Raw genomic sequence first — 25,486 nt, 5'->3', positions numbered from 1 at the left:
TGTAGCATTAGCGGTGTTTGTAGGTAAACGATTTCCTCTCTGTAGACTGTATCAATGCATACGATACCCTGATCAGGTTCAGTATTTTGTACTTGCGGAAGGCACGCGTCACGTAATTGCTTACATGCGACTTCCTCTTTTCCTCTCAACTCACTTCATTCACTGTTCTCTCACCTCACCAAAGTACTGTGACCAGCAAAATCACCATCCTCGATCAAGGTGATGGCGCGCAATCATACTACCAGGCCTCCGCATCGGCATCAAGGTAGTCGCAGTAGCGCTTCTTCTCGCGGCAATCGCAGTAGTCAGATCAGTCGCACGCCCACTTCCACCAGCAGTTCGCGGGCTTCCTCCAAGCGTGCCGCTTCCAATGTGCCCTCTGGTCCGAGCAGGCCTCGCGAACAGGTCCGAAGAGGACCTTTTCTGGACACGTCGACGGACACGCCTTCCGAAGCTCGTAACGAAGCCGAAGAGAATGATGATACATTGATCGAGGTTATCATGGCCGTTGATCTGACGCCGCGTGGTACGGTGGGATGTTGTTACTATGTCGCAAGAGACGAGAAGCTGTACTTCATGGAAGACATTCAGTGTGGAGATGTTGATGTCATCGAAGCCCGTATGTTCTTCGATACTGAACGTAGGCGGGCTACTAACGAAACCACAGTAAGAACATTCATCGAGCCAACAGTGATTCTGGTATCGACAAAGATTGACGACAAGCTGATTGAGCGCTTTGATCCAGAGGCTGCGAATGCCGACTACGCACATAGTGACAATGATCAATTTCGCCTTCCATTCATCTTAGAGGTGAGACCACCAAATGAGTTCTCTTACGAGGTTGGGAAAAACAAGCTCGTCAGTCTGCGCCTAGGCCTGGAACATGGTACTCGCGTCAGCTTCAGAGTTCCGGGAGAGATCGTTCCCATGGATCACTTGGATGAAGAGGGGACGATAGGTCAACAAGGTCAACTGCTCCGGCTCGCAGGTTGGGTCGACCTTGAAAGTCGTTCCACAGTAATATTCCGTTCCTCGCAGGAATCCACGCCACTAATACTAAGTAGGTTGGCTGCGCCGGAGCACTCGTATCGTATCTTCAACGTCGACGCGCTGTTGCATACCTTCCAGGTGACCATGCAGCATACTTGGTGTTCCGTATCGCAACTTTGGAGATGTTCAGTCTACGAGAGACGATGTTCATCAACGCAGACACACTTCACTCTCTACAGATCATGGGTGCCGAATCCCATCCGCATTCGCACAATAAAGGGCCCACCAAAACCAGATCTGGTGAAAAAGAGGGCCTGTCTGTGTATGGTCTATTCCACCACCTAGCGCGGACGCCGCAAGGAAGATTCCTACTTCGGCAGCAGTTCCTTCGTCCTAGCCTCAACCTCGATGTGATCAACGAAAGGTTGAGCGCTCTCGAGGTCTTCACCCGCCCAGACAACGATCCTCCGCTACAGAGTCTCGTACAAAGTTTGAAGAGTGTTGGCAACATGCGTGTCATGATGGTGAATCTGAGAAAAGGTGTGGGTGGTTCGACAAAAGGGGCTAGAGGCTTCTCCAAAAGCATATGGACAGCAATCCGAGCGTTCGTATTCTATGCACTCAAGCTCAAGGACACGCTGCTGGATATAATCCGTGGAGAGACTTTGGCAATTAGGAACAAGGTGATTGAGCAATTTGAAGGGTACCATCTGGCTCAGATCGGAAGGAGGATCAGCGAGACCATTGACTTGGAACGCTCGACAGAGGAAGGTCGCACCATCATCCTACCAGGGGTTAACGAGGAGCTGGACCAGATGAAGCACACTTTGGACAGTCTCGACGACTTCCTCAATCGAGTTGCGCGGAAGCTGTCCGAAAAGATGCCTTCTGACATCAGAGCTACGCTGAATGTCATCTACTTCCCGCAGGTCGGCTTTCTCTGCACTACCCCCATTGATCAAGTGACCGGGAACGCGGTCTATGACGGTACTTTCGACAGTCCTTGGGAGAGGATGTTCTCTACCGAAGAGCAAGTCTACTTCAAGAACAGCGAAACGCGAGAAATGGATGATCACTTCGGTGACGTTTACGGTATCATCTCGGACCGCGAGATTGAGATCAGCCATGAGCTCGCTCAGTTCTTGCTGCAATATGAAGAACTGTTGACATCCTGTTCGGACATATGCGGAGAGCTGGATAGTCTGCTAGCCTTGGCGCAAGGCGCGAAGATCTACAAGCTCTGTCGCCCTCGTATGACACGCGAGAATGTCGTACGCATCGAAGGGGGTCGGTGAGTCTACTTTTCCACACTTAAGGCATAACTGCTGACTTTGGTGCAGGCACATACTGCAAGAACTTACTGTACCATCTTTCGTCGCGAACAATACATACTTGAGAGGCGGCGAGGGTGATAGAAGCTTTGAAGAAGCCGATGGGAACTGCGGCACCAGGACTCAAACACTCACCAGCTCTGCAGCTCGCCTTGCATACGAGCACAAGAACAGCCCAAGTATGCTCGTTCTAACTGGACCTAACTACTCGGGCAAAAGCGTCTACCTCAAACAAGTCGCCCTCATCGTATACATGGCGCATATCGGAAGCTTCGTTCCTGCAGACAGCGCAAAGATCGGACTGACAGACAAGATCCTATCTAGAGTCACGACCCGCGAAACAGTATCTCGTGCCCAGAGTGCCTTCATGATAGATCTCCAGCAGATATCACTCGCACTGAGTCTAGCTACTCGCCGAAGCTTACTCATTATAGACGAGTTTGGCAAGGGGACTGAGTCCAGTGATGGAGCCGGTCTAGCATGCGCAGTCATGGAACACTTACTGAGCTTAGGCTCCGAGCGGCCAAAAGTGATAGGTGCCACGCATTTCCACGAAATATTCGAGATGGGCCTACTCAAGCCTAGGCCTGCGCTTGCCTTCGGCCACATGGAGGTACGCATCGATGTCGAAGCTTCGGAAGTCAGCGATCAGATAACGTACCTCTACAACTTCCGCGAGGGCCGCAGTACTTCAAGTTTTGGTACATGCTGTGCGGCTTTGAACGGCGTTCCTCCAGAGATCGTTCAACGTGCAGAGAACCTCATACTGCTTTCTATGCAAGGTGAGGATCTTGTGGCTGCCTGTTGTCAGATGCCAGAAGATGAAGCTGCGGAACTCGAAGAAGCGGTATGTGACATCATGCGTCTGAGAGTACTGTTTAATGTGAAATTAGGAGCAAATTGCGAGAGGCTTCCTTGAAGCAGATTTGTACCAAGACCCAAAGGCCACCTTGGCGGATATACTGACTATATCTACAACTACTGATTCACGCAACTGGTGAGAGATGATGTGGTAATAGCATATGATATGCAAGATGGAACACAGATGGGATGAGATGGAATAATGCGGTATAAAGGTGGTCAAGAGATGCGTCGGGTTCCGGCGGACGCGGCGGGAACCTGTGCTGACGAGAACACCAACATTTCCCTTTAATAGTGAATACCCATGTTCTAGATGAGATAATCGATATTGAAGCGATCGTCGGCGAGATCATGTTCCAGTCATCGAAGTATGTTATTCCATCGCAGCGACGCGAAAAGCCTAGAATCTCCTTCGGCGTGTCGCGGAGTCGCCGGGTCCGCCGGACCCCGGAGATTCACGCTGGCTCATGGGTTCCAAGGTTTGGGTCTACATTGGGCCTGCACGGGCCTGGAACTCAAGTCCCGGAATTAGTTTGTCACTCTCAACGTACACGTGTCAACAGCGTAACTTGGGGTTCCTACTGACCCTCTATAACGGCGGATATGGATGGAGACATGGATGAATTGCCTGAAGGGGCTACAGGCAAACGTGCGGTACGATCGGTCATCCATATGATGCTACAGCCCTAACGGCCCGCTCGAAGTGTGATTCCTGCAGAACCAAGAAAATTCGATGCGATAGGCAGGTGCCATGCTCGCAATGTAGAGCGAACAAGAGTAGTAAGTGAAGATGCTAGCACACACTTGATCTTTGCGATGAGTTGTGTCGTTGGCCAAGCACCCTGGTTCGATGAACAGACCGTATGTCTTACGGGTTCAACGTGGTGGCTGACGAGCCAAGTCTGCAGAACCACGGCACTTCCAGAAAAAGGGCATAGGCGAATTCATATTTCTCAAGAATAGTATGTCATCCAACCCGTCCTTGGGCACTTTTTTAATTCGTCCAGTGAGAAGAAGATAGATGGCCTCGACGACCGTCTTACCAACATCGAGCACGCGCTTGCCAGTATAGCCTCCAAATTAGAGAACAACCAGACTCCTTCAGCTTCCGGAGAGTCGGTTAGCCAGATAAGGACGCAGCAAAGCCGACTTTTTGACAGCATTGTCGTTCCGGCTGTGGAGACACCTGCGCATTTCGAAGGCAAGACTGGAAACAACACGCAGTCAGACTATGTCCGAAATTTACTTGTCCAGGTAGTGGGCGAAACACCATCAGTGGGTCAGAATGCAGAAGTCAGAGCCGCATTGACAGCAATGGAGGAGTTGGTCGCTCGACACAACCATGACACAGCTTTAACGACTTCACTAAACCAACCCTTGCTCGACCGCTCCGTTGCAAGTGTTGATGATGAAACGCTAGGACGGCCTCCTTGGGAGGTTGTAACGTCTGTATTAGACAAAGCTTTGAGTCATTCAGCCTCTTCGAGATAACCTAGGAAACCGCTGACTTTCTTACAGAGGCACCGAACTTGATGTTCGCTAATCTGTCTTCAATGCTGAAGTTGGAGACATTGTGTGAGATCATTGAGGATGCCTATTTCCATCCAACCACATGCGGCACTGCGCGCCGTCTTCTAGCGTACGGTGTGCTTTTCAACCTCTTCACGTGGTTCTCGATGACGCCATGGAGTGGTATCAATATGAAGACCTTGAAAGAGTATGTGTAGCTATGATAGGTCACCTTTTCCCCAGAGATAACATCGCTGACAGTGTTGAGGTATGCTCTACTGGGTAAAGCCGCACACATCTTCACTACCTTTATATCGGCTAACGCAGGTCAAACACAGCCAAAAAACATATGGAAATCGCCCTGAGTCAACTCGGCATGTTCTACTCAGCGACCTATGAGCATGCTGCAGCTCTTTGTGTGGGTACAGCCTGCGCGATTCAGCAGTGTAGGCCCTCGCTTGCCTGGGTTCTAGTCTCCAACGCCGCCGAATTATGCCAAAATCTAGGCTACCACCGATTCGAAACGATGAAGTATGATACAAAACAAGAACAGAGATTTAAGATGCACATTTTCTGGTTTGTGTGCATGTTTGAAAAGCAACTATCACTGCGCTTAGGCCGCGTGAGTCGAATCCATGATTGGGATGTATCGTTACCTCTTCTCGCTATGAGGGAGACAGCGCCCAATGGCTTTAAAGGAGGCGACAAGTTGATTTACTGGGTCAAGGTGGCTAAGGTCTCGGGGCAGATCTACGAAAAACTTTACAGTCCAGCTGCGTTCCGCAAACCGTCCGAAGAGCGATCCCGGACGGCCGCTGCTCTCGTAGAAGCGATGAATAAGGCTTGGAGTGAACGAGGACAAGGAAGTATCATGGACATGAAGGAGAATTTGAGCTTAAACGAGACTGAGGTGCCGTCCAAGCGCAGGAAACTTCGGCATGAAGGCCAAGTTGCTTTGGAGCCCGATACGAATACGCAAAGTCAGTTGCACTGAAGGCCAATGACAACTTTCAACTGATATGTGTTAGGTGTTTCCAGTCGCTTAGAGGGCGTCTTCCTCTATGCCGACGTTGTAGTGCACTACTCGACCTGCGCACTCATACAGCGAGCAACAAGCTTGGACAACAGCACCTTCAGCCAAGAATGTCTTGAATCTTCCCGAGCTGCGCTTACAGCACATATGCGAAGTAATGCTAAATTCAACACTGGTGAGAACACAGAGTTATGGGCAGGATACGTTCAGTGGTCAATCCTCCAGGTATGTCTAGCACCGAAGAACTCTGATGACGTACCTCAACGTTTTCAGCACACTAACGTCATTACAGGCTCCACTCACCCCGTAAGACGACCTCTAAGATTACATACCGATGCACTAATCCAGCCCCATCAGGTTCATGGTCTTGTTCAGCAATGCGATACAGCAAACTGATCCCACAGATCTGAAGTCTCTTGCAGACTTCGTCACAAGTCTCGAGTCGTGTCGAGAATTCTCTGCAGGTGCAGAAAAGCTGTACAAGATGTGTCTCCTCTTCTCTAAAGTTGCTGGCTTCTACATCCAGGCAAAGATCCAAGAGCGTCAGAATGCCCAGATGCCATCGTTCTCGAGCTCGGAACAAGGATACATCAATGCGATAAATGCAGACGCCCCAATCGATCTTGATACCATTGCACAATTTGGTCCGCACCTGAGCGCTCTTGGCTTCGTGTCTGACCCCATGTGGTCGACGGCGGAACATGCGCCAGGTATGACAACCCAAGGACAAGATTTCTACGTCCCAGAACTTGAGGTGGATAACGTATCAGGATCTGATGGATTAGGCACGCGCTATGACACCGAGGGTGTAAGCCATAATTCGATACAAGACTGGTTTGCAGGGTCACGATATTTGAATGGTTTTATCGACACGGGGATTGACATGCAGATGCCAGAATTCAGCTTTGTATGATTGCAATCAATGGTATGCAGCTTAAATGCTACCTTATTTGGTCAGCCGGTAATTGACCCGACAGTATCTTTTCTCGCGAGGATGAACAGGAAGAAGTAGGACTCAGAGCAGGGAATGCTATTTCAGTAAATGAACGATGAGTACTCCGAAGACACAGGAGAGATGACGATGACTCAGCTGGCCGACAGTATTGAGGTATGATTAACGCACATCGAACGGTGGCTGTGCGACGCCGTGTTTGGGTGGAGAGATCCTGTTGGAGCCAGCATCAACAACAAAATAGAAATGAAATATGTGTTGGCATCCAATACGATGTTTTGTAACGGCACGAACAGGTCGATGCGAACGTGCGCAAAGTAAAAACTGCACACGGCCGTTAAACTGCAATCAGAGCGTACGTGAAGACACTGTGTTCAGGAACATGGATGATAATTTGAAGAATGAGTCGTGGATCTGGGGTTCTTGCTGATTAGTAGCAATGGTGCAGGTAACTTGTAACCGCGAATATGCAGTCGGGTTCCGGCGGACGCGGACATGTCAGGATATCAAATCCAGAAGTTGACTAATCCATTGTCGAAATGCGCTTAGCAGTAAAGTGATCTAGCTCTTCTCTTAGAAGCTTATTCTGTAACGAAATAAGACCGAGCAATACTAGCCCAGAGCCTTGGCTCGTGACTGATTCGCAACGTGCTCTAAGAGTAAAGGTTTCCTAGCAAAGGTCTTTACTAGGGCTACTATAGTAATCTGTAGTGTTGTTAATGACGCGCGAGTGCAAGGCACGTTGAAAGCTAGTAGTATAGCCTGCAGCAAACAGTTATAAGATGGTGGAGTGCCAGCGATATCAGACATCTGCGCTCATTCTTCGTCTCTTCTCTTCTACACAGCGACAGCCTAAGAACTGCCTCATCTGTCTATCGGAGCGCATATCTCAGTCTAGAGCCATGGCTGCGTTACGACCACACGTGGTGGATCTTCTGATCATTGGGGCAGGCCCTGCGGGACTAAATGCCGCCCTGCTTTTCGCACGTACTCGGGGCACAGCAATAGTGTTTGACTCCCAGGAATACCGTAACGAGGGAATCAAGCAAATGCATACTATCGCCAGTAGAGACCACCATGACCCACATAGTTTTCGTCGCACTGCTCGGGAACAAATTGAATCTCGATACGACACTGTCTGGTTCCAACAAAGCAAGATTACTCATGCTACCAAAAAGCAAATCGGGGAAGAAAAATACGACGGCTTTGAAGTCCGCGATAGTAACGACAAGACCTATCTTGGGAAGAAGCTCATCCTCGCAACCGGTTCAAAGGATGTTTTACCAGACATTCCGGGTTACAAGGAGAACTGGCCACATCACATCTACCAATGTCTAGCATGCGACGGCTTCGAGCAGCGTGGCACTCCTATCGGTATCCTCGAGTTCAAGCATCCATCACAAGCAAATCTCATCCAGATGGCCAGAGCATTCGATGACAGGCTTACCATTTTCAGTAACGGCGCTATTGCGGACGACCCTCCTGTTCAGCGAGCGCTGAAGGTCGCCCGAGGCGTTGGCGCGAAAGTCGACTCCCGCAAGATCGTGCGTCTTATCAACAACGGACCCTCACATGAGGAGGGTGTAACTATCGAGTTCGATACAGGCAATCCAGTGACTGTGGGCTTCATTGTGCATCGCCCAGCTACTGTGAATAGATCACAGCATCTTATCGAGCAGCTGGGTATTGAGACGGTGGACCCAGCTATCGGTGGACATATCAAGGTCACAAGTCAGTTCAATGAGACAAGTGTGAGAGGGGTGTTTGCCGCGGGCGATACAATGGTTGTAATGAAGCAGGCAGTGATAGCGATGGCCGAGGGTCTGAAAGCCGCGTCCGGCGCAGGTCAGCAGATGCAACAGGAGAAAGCGGAGATTGCCATTAGAAATTTCGATTCGAGCGTCGGGGAGGCAGATAATGTGCCTGTGATTGCGTAAGAAGTTGCTGGACACTCGTGGGAATGTGGTAGAGTAGATTCTGGTATTCATGTTTGTATGCTGTAATCCTTACTCCCTCTGCATTTCCAGTCTTCTCGATCTATACCATTGCGATTTTGACTTACAGGTATGTTCTACATTTAGGCAGATGAGTGGAACTGGCATGAGGCATGGGCACGTTACAAAGAGGAGTGACCGTCATGCTATGTGCATATGAGTGGTCGATCAATTGTCTCGCCAACGTAACTTCCGGGATGAAAGTCTTCTGCATATTCTTACGTCCAAGCTTTTGTACTGCGTGACTTTACCTCGATTCTTCGAAGTCTCCGCTCATGGGATAGAAGATAGTGCAGCAGTAATATCAGTTCTATGTTGATGTTCGTGCTGTATGGAATTGGTATCAATAAAATCGGGCTGCGATTGGTACTAGCCCCGCTGACCTGGCTTATCATGGCACTGGTCAGATTGGAATCGTTCCATAATGCCCGTCGGGTTGACCTGAACCTACGCCTCAGAAGTGCAGGATGCATTTCCAATCAAAGCGCAGCGAGGCATTTGTCATGAGAGAACTTCTTCGCTGCGAGAGAGTGCAGTACTTGGGCGTGTTCACAGTATGTCATTGACTGGACAGCGAGTTGAATGAGGTATTCGGGAATAGATCCTTGTGGACTCTGAACAGATATTACTCAGCAAACTACGCGAGAAGGGTGTCATCCGTTCAGATTCGAAGCAAGGGTGCCACATAGGTGCACTTGCTTTCTGAAGCATGGTGGAAGGTACAACTCTGGCTGCTTGCCGATCGTTATCAGAAGCAAAAGGATTTGCATACACAGTAAAAGCGTAGGCCGAATGCATGAGGGCCTTATCGTTGGTTCCAATGATACTGAGTGCAGGTGTGTGAAGCTGTTGGATGATTCGCCGGATGCCGTCAGCCATGAGCACGCGAGAGAAGAACTGCGTGCCAGCTTTGACAAGTGAGAGACTGTTATCAGCCTAATCGAAGCATGAATCAGCATAAAGATGTCCGTTTTGTCTCTTACAACGTGGTAATGGCCGCTAATCTTACGTTAGCATACAAATCTAGCGAGAACCATCGACAGTCTTCATACATTCTACTACGCTTTCGAAGGGATTTGCTTGTACATTTTCTTCACTCTGAGTTACTCCAGAGCAGTGCGTCATCATGAGCACTTTGCGCAGCCGACTCTGCGACCGCTACGTCAGCAGATATATCAGTGCGTGGTATGCTCAGCTTCTTCACCAACTACGTATCTGAATTGCTAGATCCTTAGTTCTCTCGCCGCGGAAGCTACTTCCTTGCTACTTGTACCTTTGCCCTGCTTCCTGCTCACCGATGATATCCCACACCGTTGGATCGGAATTTGCACCACCATGGCACAAGCAGCCACATGGCTCAAAGTGCGGTGACTCTCGTGCTACCACACCTGCGTGCGAGACGATACTGCATCTCGATGGGTGCGATGGGTGCGTTGGTTGCTTCAAGAGCTGGCACCTAACGGGCGATGTTTAATGAACTCTATGAGTCAGAAACAAAGTATTTGCGCGGGCCGCTACGCCGTCGTGCGGAGTAGTCTCCGACGTCTAGTTCAGTGAACAGTGGGCAAGTTTGAGTAAGACCAGAAACCGCAGCGGAGTGATCGAGGCACCTGGGTTCTTTCGCATTATTAGCATATTTGGAAATTTGAAGCTCGTGGTAAACTATCGACGTTTGCTTCGCCGCGATGCATTTGCAAACATGCAAAGAAACCCATTCGGGGGCTGGCGGAGTTGCTTCGTGTGACTCGTCAACCTGCCTGTAACCATCTATAGAACTTATTGGCCCATGATCTTTCCCGCCGTGCAAACATCCTACACATGCGGTTAATCTAATTAACCAGTAAGCACCCACGCATAACGCCTTGCCCAGCCGGTTGTGGCAGGTCCTGCACTGCTCATGTGCCGAAGTAGGCAGTGCCCGCACCGCTTTGGGGCATCACTTTGCAAGGCCTCCCGTCCAATGAAGCGGGGTGCCGGTGTAATGGTCGGCGGGGGCTGATGTGAGAGAAACGACAAGGTAGGTCGACGAGGAAAGAACATGTTGCGTCATATGTCTTATCCATCGTGGAAACGATGGCCTAAGGGATTGGAGAAGTGGGCGTTAGGCGCTCTAGTCTGTCGGTAGATGTAGGTACGTGTGGCTATGCGCGTGCCGGGCGGCATCGGCCCGCCGCAACAGTCCCGTACCGATCACAACCGGCTCTGGATAGCTTCACGCCGTTGCTCCCCCACTCCAACATCTTCAATTCATTTTTCCCAGAACCATTCCAGATCACGAACACCAACCCTCTAGCCTACCCTCTCTCCATAATATACAAACCACCGCACCCTCACAACATGCTAAGCCGGACCGATAGCTGACGCGCCTCAGCACTAGTTCGTCTGCGTGTCTAAGCCACCAGTCCAATCCCCACTCCTACACCGGGTACAGGAACGGCCCCGCTAATCCTTGCATTCCTGCGATCCACACAATCACCCATGTCCTCGCCTCCGCGATTGGTGAAAGCGTGTAAACTTGTGAAAAGGCAGCGGGCTATCTTACGCCTATGTTTAGGTGGCGCGTAACCTCCCACGCATCCTGCGGGAGCTTGAGTCAAGAGCGGGTGTTCGGCGGGAAGCGCGGGCGGGAGGTGTGGTGGGGATGATGTGGTGGATATTCCGAACTTTATGCTTGAAGAATGCGAGAAAAGAGTTGCTAGAGTGATAGGTGATAGTTGTGCAGTGATTTGACTTGACTGACTTGCTCGTGCTTCGAGCCTACAATGTAAATACTCACTTGCCATCACGAACGTTCGCAACATCAGCTACCCGTCACGGGTTGCATCTCTAGCGAGCCAACATGCCATGTTCATGATTGCTAACAATTGCTCGATCGTCCTCCATGTCGATCTTGCAAGATACCAACAGAGAGTGGTCCTGTCATCCCAAGCGCCCGGCCCAGTATGCACAGACTTCATCAATCAGCGCAGCCTGTTTGTGCCCCATGCGCATGTTTTAGAAGCGAACCCGAGATACGGGTAATAGACTCGCGATTGAGATGCAGTCGACATACCTGGTTTTGCTTATGGTGAATGTTCTGCTTCAGTCGGGATAAGAAACATGTCGGCAGCGCTGATTTATGGTACCTATCGATTCAATCAATGGAAGTATAGGATAAACCTGTACAAAGCATTCCCCTATAAGCGTTAGTGCGCTGAAAATTTCTTCGCTGTTGTCTCCGCTAGTGGAGGTCAGTTCGCAAATGTGTAATTCTTGGGTGTAGTGCTGAGCGCAATCAGTAGGTGGGGCACAGGTGAGATGATGCACGCAATCCGAAGCTAGATGCGCAAACGGAGATTGTCAAAGCGGTCTCGCATAACGAGTTAGCTGAAAGATGTTCCATTACGCGTGATAGTAAGCCATGGCTCATGGTAGGTAACAAATTACAAATGCACCAATGAAGATACACTGAGGAACCTTCGACCATCACTCTCTACCCGCTCTATTGGGCCGCCTAGGCCCTCCAAGGAACTGGCAACTGAGCGTGCGTACAGGCCGTCGGAAGACTAGGCGGGGATGGAGGAAGTGCGGCCGAGGACGATGCAAGGAAACGACAATCGCTAGAGCCTTCCCAATAGATATGCTGGTGGGGTACATGCGCGGAGTTCTATCATCTAGTACAAGGAATTACAAATCGCTGAAGATGCAGCCATGTAGATCATACTGTGTTCATGCGTAAGCAGCTCTGGGTCCGCGATGCCATCTGACGCTTGACGTTCTCTGGCGCAGCTGACATGGTGATTCTAAAAGTATCGCGTACGCAGCTTCGAAGCGACTTCTCCATGGCCACGTAGACGCCGCAATGGATGCCTGTCTCGGCGGCATTGGCCGGGTTGCAGTAGCGCTCAGAAAATCTGTCAATCAGCTTCTCCACCCTGCAGAGCTCAGCCAGAATGTGATTTGATTGATAGATGTGTTCGTGTTCGGAGCTCAAGAGGCCATTGAACATACGACGAGGGGCCAAGGCATCCACGTGAGTCTCCATGGAGTAACATTCGTTTTGCTGAGTACTACCAGCGATCGCTTGGTACCAAGATAGTATTTTCACGATGATTAGATTGATCGTGGCTGAGTAGTGGGGGTTCGATGAGCATTCGCAACTCAATAGCGTGTAGAGTCTGTCCACTGCCGCTGTGTTGGTTGAGAGTACTGGTCCCGATGTAGGGAGACTATCGAGCGAGTTGAAGTCTCCAGCAGCAGACTGAGTCTCAGGCGGAGCATATAGGCTGCATAGTATCTGGAAGGCGAACTGGGTACAATCGTGCCTCATGAGGATGTGGGAAGCTGGTGGTGTCGGTAGAGGGGAAGATATCATCGGCGGCGGCGAAGCCATTATCTTCTCTTGGTTTGCATTATCTGGTCCTAGCACATCAAGAAACTGATGACCAAAAGCTGCCGAGGTTTGGGTTGGATCCAGTGATGCCAGCATCTCAGGCTGGCTTTGCACGCTGGTTGATCGGGCATGTCCATGAAAGGCCGCGTGTGATGGAGGATACTGTGGTACGGGAGCAAACATCTCCGCCTGATGTGCAAATAGCATTTGTTCACCGCTCGGCCAAACATTTGAGTGCGAGCTGATACCTTCCGAAGATCTGGAAGATTGGCTACCATCGAATGTGTTCCCCACGAATGCATCCTGGTAGTGGTATTCTGGGGTACGAGGACCGAAATAGAAGGGGTCTGTCGGCTCCGGAGAACTTTCATACGTGTACGATGTAGTACGTGGAAGCAGATCTACTCTGGCTCCGAGAGGTGCATAGGAGCCTGCGGGCGATATATCGCGCTTGATAGATCCATCGAAGTTTCTGTTCTTGCGAGGTTTTCCCAACCTGAGAATGCGTGAGCTCGAGCCTCAAGTCAGAAATATAGTTGACATACCTCATGGAAGGTGAGTAGTTGCAACAGATGCTCATAGTGCCGCATCGGTGGCATGTCGGTCGCACTTTGTCGCATTTAACCTGCAAACAGTGTCAGAAATAATCGTCACTTTGCCAAAATGCGGAGTGAATACCTTAGCACGGGAGCAGGCGTCGCAAGAAGCTCTCATCTTCCGAGCTTTTGACACTCCGTTTAAACCATTAGACATGATGGTGATCTCGGGTCCAGCGATCATGTCATCTATCGGCGGTGATCGTGATTGACGAGATGGGAATGCTTGAGTAGAGGCGTGGAACATTGTGTATGACAGATGGTGTGACCGCAGGATGAAGCGCACAAGTAGGTATGAACAAAGATGTATTATATAGAATGAACGACAAGAAGAGAGCTCCGGTCTGAACTAGGTTGGATCCAGGAATGATCGCAGTTGGTATCATGGTGCAGTGGGCGTATCTGTGCTGCATATGGCTGTCAAGCTAGACTGGGCGTTGAGCTGAGACTTGAACGTGCAGGGACAGGGAATGCTGCAGCCATTGCAGACGGACGTGCTCTGGATGGCACATGGGGGCTAAGGCTTACCGGCGAACTTACATCATGCTCCATCAAGCCTAGCGCGTTAGGTAGGCTGCGGAACCACATGAGCGCATTCGTGCTCGCTAGTACCAGTATAAGGCTTTTTACCCCAATAAAATGTATCAAAAGCTTCGCTGAACAGGTCGTTCGCAAACTTGTGTGACAGATATGGCGTAGTAGGAGGGTTTGGTACTGAGCACAACCATTGCTCGAGGGAAGAGATCATACCAGATACCGTGCCGCATGGTCGGTACACGATGAGGCTCGGTGACCTGGGGCTGCGGTTGTAAGTGAAAGGCTAGCCGCATTGAACGGAGAAATCCACGAGGGCTGTACCAATGACCCACCTGTGAGGTACACCCTTTCTGCGTCTTGCAGTGGCATTGGTTCAGGATTGCAATACCTAGCTTTCCAGTCATCAAAGCCCTGCAAACGATATGCAGACAACTTCTCTGTGCGTGGGGTTTCCTAGCGCTGACTTGCCGTGTTCGGGCTTGCTACACAAAAAGAACGACGCTTGACAGTTTCTGCTACGGCGCAGACTAAGCCTCGCATGCTTGATATAGTGACGTGACAGTGAGATTTTCGGTGTGTATGGTACACAATAGCGTGTCAGGCAATCTTCAGTTTTCCTTAGGGCTGAGTGTATTGTAGGACAAGTAGTACACTGCTGTTGAGACACAGAAAGGCGACGGACATGGCTCGTAGCACGGGTCAGATGCTGCGGGAAATCCAGAGCGCAATCTTTAGTTGAATTTGCTCTCTAGCACTGTATGGCCATTGGATACGTTCGGCTCCTGCATTCGATCCGGGAAGAGACGTTCCCCGGAGCTGGGCTGATGCGGGCCGATCATAGATCATAAGGCTCGCCCGTGCACTGCGCAGCCGCCCATCTCGCGGTATCTTGGTCTCGAGGCTTCCAGACTTGTGCAACGACTTCGTCAAGAGGTAACACGCAAGGATGCAATGCGATACATGTACTCCCTACCTGGATACGCTCAGCCTCAGGCACAAATAAAGGCAAGCGAAACAGCAAGCCGAATCGTCCCGTCGAGGCTGCGATGTGGGCAGCGCGGCAGCGGCAGCGGCGACAACATCAACCCCATGCAAAGAGCTCTCGGTAACGGAATGCCATGAAGAAGAGGGGCGGAAAACAGCATGTCGTGAGTGCGCCGTGTTGGGGCGCAGACGTAGGTGAAAGTGGGTGAACCACAGGATTGGGGACGGCAGCAGGAGATAACCGCCCGCGCTAGCTTGATCGCTGCGTAATGCGGGGTCACATTGGCTGTCGCTCCACCCCCTATTTCAACGGCGAACATGCACCTAGTGACCTGGAAGGGTTCGCAATCTACAGCACGTTTTACAATCTAGAGTCCAACCACTTCATTAGCGGAACGGCATCCAACCCACGCATAGCCAAATCTGGATTAACAAGCCAAAGGACAAGGCGCACCCCGACTTCATATCGCTCAATGTTGAACCACCCAAATGATAGGATTCTCAAACCTGAAACACGCAATACTCCCCGACATAGTAGACTACACTGCACGATGATGGCGAGACCATGACTCTCCAACATGTCACTGTCAAGTGATGCGCAAAGTGGCTGGCAATGCATGATCCTATCCAACACGACCAGCTATTAAATTCTGGCCCTCGCTCCGGACAAGGGCATAGCGACATCAGGAATGAAGAAGACATGCTCGTATTTGAGTTCAGTGGCTTCGAGGTCGGACAGCGAAGAGATTAATGGGATGCCAACGGGCTTTTCAACATCTTAGGTTAGAGAGCGACATGAGTAGGACTGCCGCATGCGACCGCAACTCAGACCGTGTTTCACGACCACCGGCCTTCTTTCTACTTGGGTTCCAATTGCGCTATATTTCTACTCGGCTTCACAGTTCACTAGTGTACCAGCTACAGCGAGCAACGACTACTGTTTTGCCGACCAGACGCTGGCGTCATATGCAATCATCGACTGCACGTACTCATCGCCAGCCGTTGCCCATCCTTTAACGCCATCAAGAAGCACGAGGCTCTCCATCTGCGCATCTCCTTGATTCGCTATATGGTCGGCGAACCAACCTGCGGCACGGGTACCACGTCCTTTTGAAGAAGCTGCATTGCGATAATACTTAGCGCTGCTGCAAGTGTAGTTGCTATCGCACAGGAGCGGCCTTACAGCAGTACCAGATTACCTTCCTTTGACCTGAATCTTTGAAGAGATAATAGAGTGTGGGTATGGTAGGGTACAAGCTTTGCGCAGGAAGGTTTATCGCACCGCGAATAGTGCCGCCCTATTTCAACTGATTAGTCTCAGAATAAAGTGTGTGAACGAAAATCAACGTCACCTGGTAATCGTTGCCACGCAAGTCGACAAGAACAAAGTCCCTGCTAGAAGAATCTGCGCCTTGCTTCATCATCTTCAGAACTTGTTCTCGGCGAATGAGAGTAGGCGTGCTTCTGGGCGCTGGGTAGGCTACATGCCATAGTGAGTGTGAGAGATTGTTCGTGGTGGAGGTGGCCATTCCTAGAGATCTCCCCGAGGATTTGCAAGCAATTGCAATTTTTCGCAACATTTGAAAGCAGTTGTGGATTAGTGACCTTGCCATGTGTTGGCGTCGAGATATTCAGTAAGTCACTGGTGGGCGATGATTGGTCCAATCCCTAGGTCAAATTAGCCCCTGCGGTGTATACTATGCCCTACATCTTCCCTGGTATGTCACTGCTGGAGGATGATTGGAGCAATGCTAATCGATATGCCATCGAAATTCACAATGGCATACATAAAATACAGATGCTTTCTACCCAGCATCGGTACCTTGATTCCTCGATAATCACAGCTCCGAAATATCCTATCGCACAAGTGCAAACACAAATACCATGTCTTCAACATTAGATCAAGGGCCGCGGCCCAATTCAACTCAGACTCTCTCATCCGACAAAGGCACCGACCTGGAGAGTCTGCCAATCCAAGAACAAGCAGCGCCGAACCACGTCTCAGTGATCAAAGGGCTAGGATATCTTGATCGTTTCCTCGCACTCTGGATCCTTCTCGCCATGGCGGTGGGTATTCTCCTCGGTAATTTCGTCGAAGAAATCGGGCCAGCGCTTCAAAAGGGCAAATTCGTTGGGGTATCCATACCTATCGCCATAGGTCTACTAGTTATGATGTATCCCATCTTGTGCAAAGTGCGCTACGAGACTCTACACCGTCTTTTCCGCACTCGCGCACTCTGGGTGCAGATCGTTTTCAGTATTGTCATGAACTGGGTCATCGCCCCACTGCTCATGGTAGGCATTCATCCAAACCTTTCTTGCCGGTATTACACTGACTCAAGCTAGCTCGGTCTTGCGTGGGCATTCCTTCCCGATCAGAGCGACCTGCGAACAGGATTGATATTGGTTGGGTTGGCACGATGCATTGCCATGGTATGCTTGTTAACGTCCAGAATCTTCGCTTTCGTTTTCCTCTGACTGACACCTGCTATCAGGTCCTTATCTGGAACGGACTCGCAGGTGGCGACGATGAATACTGTGCCATTTTGGTAGCAGTCAACTCTATTCTCCAAATGATACTCTATGCGCCCCTCGCAATCCTCTTCGTCAAGGTCATCAGCCGCGAGACTGGCACCGTCGCTGTCTCCTACGAAACAGTCGCCACAAGCGTCGCCGTGTTCCTCGGTATACCTCTTGGCGCTGCGATTTTGACACGCCTTTTGCTTCGCAAGCTGGCAGGTGCGAAGTGGTATGACCAGGTGTTCCTCAAGTGGCTTGCCCCATGGTCACTCGTCGGCCTCCTCTACACCATTCTCGTTCTCTTCGCCTCTCAAGGACAACAGGTCGTTCATCAAATCGTCTCCGTCGTCCGAACCGCCGCACCCCTGATGGTATACTTCGTTGTCATCTTCTTCTTCACACTCTTCGTGTGCAATAAGCTTGGGTATGGATACAAGTTGGGAGCAACCCAGAGTTTCACGGCTGCGAGTAACAATTTTGAGCTTGCTATCGCTGTTGCCGTCGCTACATATGGTCCCAATAGCGACCAGGCACTTGCCGCCACAGTAGGACCTCTCATTGAAGTTCCTGTGCTGATCGGCTTGGTGTATCTGGTAAAGTGGATGGGTAAGAGGTGGGCGTGGAAGAACACCTAATTCGCGATAGTTACCATTGTCTTCCTATATCATATCCTCTAATCATAGCTTGTCTTATACATAGCTAGGTAACGTTTCGACTATACGCCCGCCGCTTCAACCGTGTGGAATGTTGTTATCATCTCAGACTTCTACCTCGTGACACCTATTTCTTCTTTTCCAGCTAACTTCATTACCCGTGGCTTGAGATGCTTGGTATCAGTTGACATAGTTCGAATTACAAATTTGGCTTTGCTAGAGCAGGATACAAGTCATGCGCGTCATCAAACGATGGAGACTGAAGTAGTCATGCGTTATGTCCGTTTGAGGCTAGCACTCGAGCTTTACCGAGGCTAAGACTAATCTTGATTTCTCCACGGAGATTTACCACGCGACTCTGCACCCCATAGGTCGTGCATCTCATCGTTTGCTATGTCAACACTTCACGAGTCTTCCGACAACTCACGGGGCGACTCAAACTCTGATGCTGTGAACACCAGGCCCTCGGCGCCAGTCGCGAAAAGAGCTTGCGACGCGTGCAAGCGTCGCAAAGTTAGAGTAAGACATTGCAGGAGACATGAAGACGGTACGTACTCAAGGCTTTGCTGACCTCGTTAGTGCGATGCATTATCAACACCATGCGCAAATTGCCGCATATCACGCCTCGAGTGCGTTTATAACATAGCACCCCAGAAGAGGGGACCAAAGCGCAAGCGGAACGTTACTACACAGCCAACTTTCAGGGTTTCAGATGGCGAATCCATGCGACAAGCCGGTGCGACAGTCCATCAAAGTGATGCGCGTCTGGGCAACACGACTTTCAGATCGTATGATCTGCAGGTGTCACTTACAGGTGCTCCTTCGTCAGCGGCGAGAAACTTACAGCCCTCGTCCCAAATACACCAACAACCCGACCTTGCGCTGCACGGCATCGCAGACCAATGTATCACATTGTACATGAACTATCTCTTTCCCATATCGCCCACCGTCCATGAACCATCAATCCGTGCCATGGTACCCTTATTGCAAGGTAACGGTGGTGAGGATATGGCAGTGTTACGTAGTCGCACACTTTTAACAGCATTGTGCGCTGTTACTGCTCTGACATTGCCTGTCTCGGTTTTCCCAATGCGAGAACAAATCGGACGTCAGTTTCTTACTGCATCGCGAGAGACGCTGAAGTCGCACGAAGATTACGGTTGGTGGAACAATCTATACGGCACGCACAGGCTACGAGCTGACTTGATACTGTTCTTAAAGATATTGAGAATCTAGACTATATATCTCTAGTCACGAGGTACTATCTTTCGAACGCCTTACATGCCGTTGGCAAAACGCGCGTCTCTTGGCATGTACTTGGAGAGGCTATACGTTTCGCGCAAGAAATGCGGCTTTACGATGAGACCTCCTATCAGAATCTTGATCCACTTGAGGAACGTCTCCTCAGAAGCATATTCTGGCAGATCCATACGGCTGACAGGTCTGCGGCGATCTTGAACGGGCGTCCAATCTCGCTTCACCGCGCGTGCCTGGGAGCTAAAGTCACCACGATGTACTGGCGTGGATCTTTGCCTGATGTACCTTTACTGGATTATTCGAGCACTCCGAGCGCTCTCGACATAGAGAGCGTGGTCAGACAGGGATACGACCTCTGTCAAGACCTGTGGACAAAAGCGTCGAGCATCATCATAAAATTCGACTCCTTGGAAATCTGGAACGAAGGCGTCGAGGATCGATCTGCCTTAGTCGGCCCGTCTCATGAAGTCGTCATCACTGACTATCTTGACTTTATTGCCATGATTGATCATTGCCGATTTGACATCAAGGTACCCGAGACAGTAGATCCTGATTCGCCGACATCGACGCGGATTCAACGAGCCTTTGATATCCAAAGAACAAACCTGTGTGTGACTTACTATTGTTTAAAGATGGTTCTTCTCCAGAGGTTCTATGAAACAGGAATATCCGAACATCTTGGCGTTAGTGGAACGTCGTACTCGCTTGCGTTGAGGAGGCTCGACATCGCTAGTGACATGGTCAGGGTACTATCAGAGGTCTCTATCGAGTCTCTCCAAGTGAATGGGGAGCCATGTGTATGTTACGATATGCGTCTTGAAGTATATCTGCTGACAGCTTTGAAGGTAGAGAAGATTCGAAGAATAGGAGTGACTCTCCTTGAACTCATCCAGCAAAGTCACAACCTAGCACTAACCGAACGTGCTAAATCGTTATTCTTCACTCTCTTAGATGTCCTTTCGAGACTGGATTCTCGCGTCTCCGAAGAGCTCGATTTCAACCGTGGATTCTGAGCAAGATGCACCGCGATGGCTGTGATCTTCATCGTTGAAGATGAATGGGTTGTGATTGAGTATCATGTTCGAATCACAAACGGGTGGATGAAATGACAAAAACGTAACGCATTGCCACTGGGATGGCTCTCGGATTGGAGTGTGCGCTCTCTCTGAACCGCTGCCTCTAGCACCGCGACGGCTGCGGCAGCATCGTAATTTGGGCTGTTGAATTTACGGAGGGCTGCGATGGCTTTCTCATGCTGTCCGTGAAGGACTAACCACGAAGGCGATTCAGGAAGAAGTATCTTGCCTAGGACAACCATTAGAATCGGGGGTAGCAGCTGCGAGAGGATAGGCATGCGCCATCGCCAATCGTTGTTAATGAACGATCCACCATAGCCAACAAGTGCGCAGGACCACTGGCCAACCACGATCATAGTATTCTGGGAGGGTCAGTGGTGTTGCTAAGCAATAAAGTAAGCTCAGTCAACTCACCACCAAAGTCAAGCATATCCCTCGCAAATTGTCGGGTACGATCTCTGCAACGTATACAGGAGAAAGTACATGGCCCAATCCGTACCCAAGTGTGCTGATGATCTTTCCCCCAAAGAGCATCATGATAGAGTTTGCGAACCCCTGAACGAAGATTCCGACGATGCAAAGTAAGCAACCGGCAAGGACTACCTTGCGACGACCAATCTTGTCTGCAATGAAGCCAGCAGCGAAGGCAGCCACGAAAATATCAACTGTCGTAGCAGTGTTCAACACTTGCTGGTCGCGTGCGCTTATCTCAATGGCACCTGTGGCTGTCTCTTGACCAAATCGATCGAGAAATGCAGGGATTGCGATGATGTTGCCGATTAGAACAAGTTCAAACCCAAAGTTGACAGGAAGGAGGAAGACAAGCAGGCCTAATTCACGACGATTAGATAGATGATGGGTGCGAAAATATGCTCGACATACACCATGCTACCATAGCGCGCGGATGGGGGTTTTAGTCACGTAGATGTCGCTATATTGCACTAATATAGTGTTGTCGTAGTGTTAGCAGAGTGTCTGTGCAGTATTAATAAGCTAACACAGTGTTTGCACGCTGTTTAACCTTAATATAGCGACATCTACGTGACGAAAACCCCCCTCCAGGTCATACGCTAGTATTCGCTTCTGTTGCCAAAGATCACTAAACCCTGGGCTCTCATGAGTGGTTCGATGGTCAACGGTATGGACTTGGGCATCTGACCATGGACGGTCTTTTCTATTGACCCTTCCATCAATGCGCATTACTGGTGTAGTCGAATGATGAATATTAGACGTTTTGGAGCCATATAATAGATTTGAACTACGTTTCTACACTATTTCTGCCACAGTACTTATAACAACGCGGGGAGGATGCTTGTCTGACCTCATGGCATAGTCTGGGGTAGACTGTATTTCTCCACGGCGAAATGGCAAGACCTCGAATCATGGACATCTGTTACCGAGCACGTGGTGACGGCCCCACAACTGGGATTGTGGACGGCGGAAGTCTAGCCATGTGGTGCGATTGGCTAGCGGCGCCGGGCTCCGTGCCACAGTAGGCTAAGCGCCGCATAATTCTCCGTGGCGAAACAGAATCGCGATACGCGTAAAGGAATTTCTCCATGGAGTAATAAAGCATGACAACAACTTCGGAGCGATGGAGACCGACTATAATCGGCTCGAGCTACATTGCTCGACCCGATCTGGTTCGTTTCGCCGTCTCCCTCAAGTTCCTTAACCTTTGCCCTATTCATCATCCACAGGGAAACCAAAAAGCAATGTTCAGCAACCCGATAATACCTGGATTCGCGCCGGACCCTTCTGTCGTTCACGTAGACGGCATCTATTATCTGGCGACTTCTTCCTTTCATTTATTCCCTGGTATTCCAATCTATGCGTCCACGAATCTGCAAGACTGGAGGCATATCGGTTCGTCTGCTTCTTCGCACTGTTCTGGCATGAGCGCTGGCTGAGGCTTCCAAGGGAATGCAATCAACAGATCCACACAACTCGATCTGCACAATGCGACTACATCTGCGATACCCCTCGATGATGGCAACGTGATGGTAGCATCTGGAGGATTATTTGCACCCACTATTCGACATCACAACGGCACTTTCTACATCGCCTGCACAAACTGCTCCCACGGAAAGGACAACTGGCAAACCGACAATTTTCTAATAACAACTGACGACATCTGGTCCGACAACTGGAGCGACGCGATACCATTTGATTTTTACGGCATCAGTCCTTCACTTTTTTTCGACGATGATGGCCGCGCGTATATCCAGGGCTCATGGATGATGGAGATGGATCGCATGAAACAGCCAAGTTGCACGATCAAGCAGTTTGAAATTGACGTCAGAAGCGGATCCGCACTATCTGAAACGCGTGAGATTTGGGGCGGCTTTGCTAAACGAGATACCGAGGGTCCACACATTTACAAAAAGGATGGTTGGTACTATTTACTAGTGGCTGAAGGCGGGACCTTCGAACATCACATGCTGTCCATGGCACGCTCAAGAGATATCTGGGGACCGTACGAATCTTGTCCAAATAATCCCATCATGACTGCGGATGGCAGGAATGAATACGTGCAAAATATTGGCCACGGAGAAATCTTCCAAGATATGAACGGGGACTGGTGGGCAGCAGTCTTGGGTGTACAGGGAGACCAGAACAAAGCGCCAATGGGGCGCGAAACCTTTCTCACAACAGTAGAGTGGCCAAAAGACGGATGGCCCCTTATTGATCAGCCACAAATGTCGTTCAGCACACCGCGCACAGTACAATTAGGTTTCGCTGCGGCACAGCTGATCAAGAAATCGCGATTAGTAAACCCCCACCTGGACGATTTATACCTGCATAAGCCACTGCGGAGTCCCTACAAGAAATCCGGCTCAATAGCGCTCACACCTCATACTTCGACACTCTCCGCCGCAACAGCGCCTCTCGCTTTACTGGCCCGCCGCCAACGAAGCGTAAACGCCATTGCTGCAACGACTGTACTCCTCGATAACGAGGCCACTCATTCAAACGCGATAGGTGGATTAACTGTATACAAAGATCCCCTGCGCCACGCTAGTATTTCCGTCGCCCTGTCCACCCGTCTCATCCACGTCCACTTCGTTGACGCGTCCAACGATTACGAGTACACAGCATCGTACCCAGAGCCCGTCTCGCGTTCGTCCACAGCCGTAGACCTCCGTATCATCGCTGGCGAAGAGCGTTACGCACTCGAGTTCCGCGACCCTGACCGTGACCGACGATGGAAGCAAGTCGACATGGTGGATACTACTATGCTGAGTGCACGGGATTTTACAGGCACGATCATGGGCATATTTGCACTCAGAGACCGCAATGCGAGTCCGAGTAATAGCCCGCGTGATGACTGTGACAGTGGAAGCGACGTAACGGACCAAAAGGTCACATTTCGAGATTTTGAAGTCAGAGGTTAGCGGGATATGTTACTTTTGTCTTTTCAAGCAATGGCGCAAGGCGCATGTATGGCGTATAGTATTTCTAGCTAATCGATACCCATGACGAAGCAAACAAAGAGGGCTCGTTTGCTCGGACAAATCGAGCGCCGCATTACATTGATGTACGACCCTAACTATGGCGGCGCCTCGGTAGCTTCGATGGCTTGGCCCTAGGCGGAGTGGATCTACGCTGACATGTACGAGAGCTAAGGGCGGAGTGGGTTCCAAACTATCATTCCGCCGCCGTTTGAAGCGTCATGCACCTACTTTGGCACTTTAGACTCAAAACCACCGTCATAACGAAGCTTCATGCATTGAAGACAGGGTCTTCACTTCGATTGGCCTTATTGCAGGTTCAAAGGAATACATAGGCAGATTTCAACCGTATCACGACTCTATTAGAGGCTGCATCTCTCGGTGTGCACAGTGTTCCGAAGAAACATCGCAAACACCGTAATTATACCGTCAACACGATCACTCTTTCCAAAGTAGGCCGGCACAATTTCGCACATCAGATCTATATAAGTTGTCAACATGTGTTCCCAGTATTCCGCAACACAACATTTTTCCTATCAACATTACCACTTTGTTCCACGACCCAGGGTCCAACTATGGTTTCTTTTAGCATCATCGGCTTAGCGGCCGCTTTGACTATACTCGCATCTCCTGTTCTCGCTACCCCTGCACCACAATTCAGACCAAACTCAGGTTGTCGCCTCGTTAGCAAGACCTCAGGTCCATCTCCCGAATGTAGATTGCCAACCGCAGAATGCGGCTTTGGTCAATATGTAGGACGCACTGAAGGGGGAAGCACAAATACTGCTCCCGGGATCTGCAAGGCCTGGACTAATGTATGTTTCGATTCCCTTGTGGCAAACCCACGTGTACTTCAAGCCCCCCTACATTCTATTTACTAACGTGAGCTTTCTAGTGGGAGTGCTGCACGCGAAGCTAGGGAATTCAGGTTTGGATAGCTAATAGGAAGATATATGACATAATAACAAGCTCGGAACCGAACTATTAGCGAATCGGTGACATATCGTGTACGGCCATACCTCCTTATCGATGCCTGGCCTCTATCTTCTGTACCCACCACAAATCACGCCATATAGCACACAAGAAAAAACTCTTCTTTCCTCGAAACAGCGACTTTTGTCAGTACGCGACTCAGAAAACAGTCAGATTCCAAGCCCGACGGACTCATCTTGGTGGACCTTGTTGCCAAATCACGCCTTCGTCAGCCATGAAAAGGGCCAAGCGGAGTAAATTTCCCCTTGGGACGCCATGGCGCCCCACTTGGCTTGTACATCAGCCGAAATGAACCTTCCTCGGTGCCGCACTCGTACTCGCACTACCCAGCAAGGGTGCCCTATCAACGTGCCAGGGTGCTTAGGCGAAACGATCT

General features: G+C 50.2%; 7 protein-coding genes across 7 annotated transcripts; 5 read left to right on the top strand and 2 right to left on the bottom strand.

The window, feature by feature from the left end:
* Nucleotides 1-222: 222 nt before the first annotated feature.
* J4E82_004458 (uncharacterized protein) lies at nucleotides 223-3,240 on the top strand (the record flags this gene model as incomplete). Its single annotated transcript, XM_051730737.1, has 4 exons — nucleotides 223-619; nucleotides 668-1,017; nucleotides 1,065-2,281; nucleotides 2,331-3,240. 4 exons carry the CDS (start codon nucleotides 223-225, stop codon nucleotides 3,238-3,240), a joined length of 2,874 nt encoding a protein of 957 aa, XP_051589493.1.
* Nucleotides 3,241-7,458: 4,218 nt separating this feature from the next.
* On the top strand, nucleotides 7,459-8,613 carry J4E82_004457 (uncharacterized protein; the record flags this gene model as incomplete). Its single annotated transcript, XM_051730736.1, has 1 exon — nucleotides 7,459-8,613. The coding sequence occupies one exon, from the start codon at nucleotides 7,459-7,461 to the stop codon at nucleotides 8,611-8,613; it is 1,155 nt and encodes a 384-aa protein (XP_051589492.1).
* Nucleotides 8,614-12,367: 3,754 nt separating this feature from the next.
* On the bottom strand, nucleotides 12,368-13,885 carry J4E82_004456 (uncharacterized protein; the record flags this gene model as incomplete). The annotated part of the gene is made up of 3 exons (XM_051730735.1): nucleotides 12,368-13,538; nucleotides 13,588-13,667; nucleotides 13,721-13,885. The coding sequence occupies 3 exons, from the start codon at nucleotides 13,883-13,885 to the stop codon at nucleotides 12,368-12,370; spliced, it is 1,416 nt and encodes a 471-aa protein (XP_051589491.1).
* Nucleotides 13,886-16,093: 2,208 nt separating this feature from the next.
* J4E82_004455 (uncharacterized protein) lies at nucleotides 16,094-16,688 on the bottom strand (the record flags this gene model as incomplete). The annotated part of the gene is made up of 3 exons (XM_051730734.1): nucleotides 16,094-16,278; nucleotides 16,343-16,457; nucleotides 16,512-16,688. The coding sequence occupies 3 exons, from the start codon at nucleotides 16,686-16,688 to the stop codon at nucleotides 16,094-16,096; spliced, it is 477 nt and encodes a 158-aa protein (XP_051589490.1).
* Nucleotides 16,689-17,043: 355 nt separating this feature from the next.
* Nucleotides 17,044-20,602, top strand: J4E82_004454 (uncharacterized protein; the record flags this gene model as incomplete). Its single annotated transcript, XM_051730733.1, has 7 exons — nucleotides 17,044-17,454; nucleotides 17,506-17,592; nucleotides 17,655-18,292; nucleotides 18,704-18,851; nucleotides 18,912-19,491; nucleotides 19,554-20,386; nucleotides 20,435-20,602. 7 exons carry the CDS (start codon nucleotides 17,044-17,046, stop codon nucleotides 20,600-20,602), a joined length of 2,865 nt encoding a protein of 954 aa, XP_051589489.1.
* Nucleotides 20,603-22,239: 1,637 nt separating this feature from the next.
* Nucleotides 22,240-24,060, top strand: J4E82_004453 (uncharacterized protein; the record flags this gene model as incomplete). The annotated part of the gene is made up of 2 exons (XM_051730732.1): nucleotides 22,240-22,531; nucleotides 22,586-24,060. The coding sequence occupies 2 exons, from the start codon at nucleotides 22,240-22,242 to the stop codon at nucleotides 24,058-24,060; spliced, it is 1,767 nt and encodes a 588-aa protein (XP_051589488.1).
* Nucleotides 24,061-24,692: 632 nt separating this feature from the next.
* J4E82_004452 (uncharacterized protein) lies at nucleotides 24,693-25,036 on the top strand (the record flags this gene model as incomplete). The annotated part of the gene is made up of 2 exons (XM_051730731.1): nucleotides 24,693-24,932; nucleotides 25,013-25,036. 2 exons carry the CDS (start codon nucleotides 24,693-24,695, stop codon nucleotides 25,034-25,036), a joined length of 264 nt encoding a protein of 87 aa, XP_051589487.1.
* Nucleotides 25,037-25,486: the final 450 nt, after the last annotated feature.

Source organism: Alternaria postmessia, assembly GCF_024291825.1.
Source record: "Alternaria postmessia strain BMP 2775 chromosome Unknown scaffold_21, whole genome shotgun sequence".
Lineage (NCBI taxonomy): Eukaryota > Fungi > Ascomycota > Dothideomycetes > Pleosporales > Pleosporaceae > Alternaria > Alternaria postmessia.
Note: the sequence above shows the minus strand (reverse complement) of the source record. Positions and strands in the feature narration are given on the sequence as shown.